This window comes from Aptenodytes forsteri, unplaced genomic scaffold, assembly GCF_000699145.1.
Source record: "Aptenodytes forsteri isolate BGI_AS27 unplaced genomic scaffold, ASM69914v1 Scaffold216, whole genome shotgun sequence".
NCBI classification, from domain to species: Eukaryota; Metazoa; Chordata; class Aves; order Sphenisciformes; family Spheniscidae; genus Aptenodytes; species Aptenodytes forsteri.
In genome coordinates this window covers 1,742,001-1,744,252 of record NW_008796114.1, presented here as the reverse complement: position 1 = coordinate 1,744,252, position 2,252 = coordinate 1,742,001, and the positions used below count along the sequence as shown (strand labels likewise).

Genomic DNA, 2,252 nt, shown 5'->3' with positions numbered 1-2,252 from the left:
GCGGGGCGGGACCGGGGCCGGGCGGGGGCGGCGCTGGGCCCGGGCCTGGGCCCAACGCGGAGACTCGAACCTGCCTTCAGGTCTTCCGAGCTGTGAGGCGGCAGGCGGGAGCGCCCAGCCCCCGCCAGCGCCGCGGAGGCAGCGATCGCCCCAGGGACGCGCCTAGGCCGGGGAAATTTTAGTACAGCACGGTGGGACCAGCTCTCTCCCGGCTTGGCAGAAAGCTTCCCGTCCCGCGGTCTGCTAGCCGATTAAAAAGCTAAAAGCAAGAGTCGCAATAAAAGCTGCCTGCAGAATGATCCACAGAAGGTCTGCAGCCGGTCCTCGGCGGGTGACAGCTCTGTGAGAGGCCTGCGTGAGGACAGGGCTGTCCTGAGCTGCAGCTTTTTTCTTTTCCAGTGTGTCACGTTTTCCAGCAGCCGTCACTTACGTGACATGTTTGCTTTAGCAGCGTGGAACGTTTCCATCTCCGGGACTCCCTCGTTCACCGTGTTCATCGTTCCCTCTCCCGGGCTGATTTTGCTGTTCCTCAGCCAGCAAACCGAAGGCTGTGGTGAATTATGCTGCCTTTGAGAAACCCCCTGGTGAGACTTAAGTCTGAATGTTCAGGTCTTTAGCTAAATTTCCCCCCAACTTAAACATCCAGATTCCTTGGAAAAACAACAACAAAAACCTACCTTCCTCCCCCCACCTCCCAGCATCCCTTGGTAAATTTGGTAAATATAACCTTAAATTTAACAGCAGCGGGTATTGCATACTGAATGGACCTCCTGCACCGGTAGGGAGGACGTGGTGAGAAGCATGAAACAGAATGGGGAAGAAGGATTTCTTTCTCCTGGTATCATCTCTCTCCTCTGTGGAGAGCAAATAAATGCTCTGCTGGGGCTTTGGGCAGGCAGAGCTCTGCTGGGTTTGTGAGCAGACTGGGGGTGAAGGATCGGGCTCTTCACTGGGGTAGTTCCCTGCCCATCAGCCGAGTTTGCCTATGGAAATCCCACCACAAGAGTTGATACACTCTTTGCTTCTGTCCCCACTGCTGTTGCTTCTCTACCGCATGGTTCAGGAAACACTACATTGGCACATGCTTTCCAGTAGGTTTTTGAGCCATGGGGGGCTGGGATGGGGCAGCCATTCACGTGGGCAACTTCTGGTGGGACGTGCCAGTGGAGGTTCTCAGGCTTGAGCTTTCAACAGAAGGATGTTACCCAATTTGTCTTCATCGGCAGCGTCTCGTGTGACACACAGACAGGCTTTTGGACAGGTGTCTGAGCAAACTTCCTCTTCTCCTGGACTTGGCAGGATGAGAACATACACCCTCCTCCGTGCATGGGAAAAAAGGTTTGCTTGCAAATCACCTTCACGAAGGGGGTCCTTTTTTACTGAACTTCCCTTCCATCTAGCGTGTGTGTGTCACTAGAATAGGCTGCAGCAGCGGCTCTCACACAGCGTGTGGAGCTTGAGGCTTAGAGCTCTGGGTACGTGTGCCATGAGGGTGGATGGGGGTTCCCCGGCAAGTTGAGCACGGTTGGTCTGTTGCTATAAAGTTATGGCAGCTGTTGGAGCCTCATCGTGTGCCAGGGTACAAATTCCTTTTAAGTAGATGTAAAGAACGAAAAACACCTAAAGAATGAAAACCACCCGAAGAATGAAAAACACCCAAATTTCAACATTATCTATGGTATGCATAGCCAGTGAATATTGTTCTCCAAACAAGACAGCCAGCGGTGACTTTCTGTTTCTCAGGTCGTGTGTGTTCCTGCCCAGTCTTCGGTTTGTATCCTGTATCACTATCATTTCATTCATTAACCACTTCTATGCTTTCAGTGCTGTCAGCTTCAGTTCAGGGGCTACTGTACTGGTTTTGGCCTGTAGGAATGATTCACTAGCACTAAAACTGTTTGGCTACTGAAATTTTTGGAAGTGTGGGCCATAACCGAAGCACTTTTTTTAGCCCTTTCCGCCATCTAGTGCCCATCTCCGTTTGTGCATTTAGACTCAGGAGGCCACAGGTCTCAATTCTGTACCCTAAATTAAGCCTAGACACCACAGTCAGCAGCCTGAGGAAGGGACCTGTTTTTTCAGAAGCAGTGAGCAACTCCCCTGGGTCCAGGGCTAGAATGTGGTTTCCAAAATTGTGGCCACAAGGATTTGTGTTTTCAAATTCTTTTTTTTTTTTTCCTTTTAACCAGCTGTGCCATAGAATCATAGAATCATAGAATAGTTTGGGTTGGAAGGGACCTCTAAAGGTCATC

The 2,252-nt window shown here is 51.2% G+C and overlaps 1 protein-coding gene across 1 annotated transcript in view; it reads right to left on the bottom strand.

Moving 5' to 3' along the window:
- Positions 1-497, bottom strand: part of LOC103905487 (cystatin-B) — a 7,035-nt gene extending 6,538 nt beyond the window's left edge. The window contains exon 1 of the mRNA XM_009287167.1: positions 431-497. Within this exon, the coding sequence (XP_009285442.1) occupies positions 431-497 (67 nt within the window). The remainder of the gene's footprint in view (positions 1-430) is intronic.
- Positions 498-2,252: the final 1,755 nt, after the last annotated feature.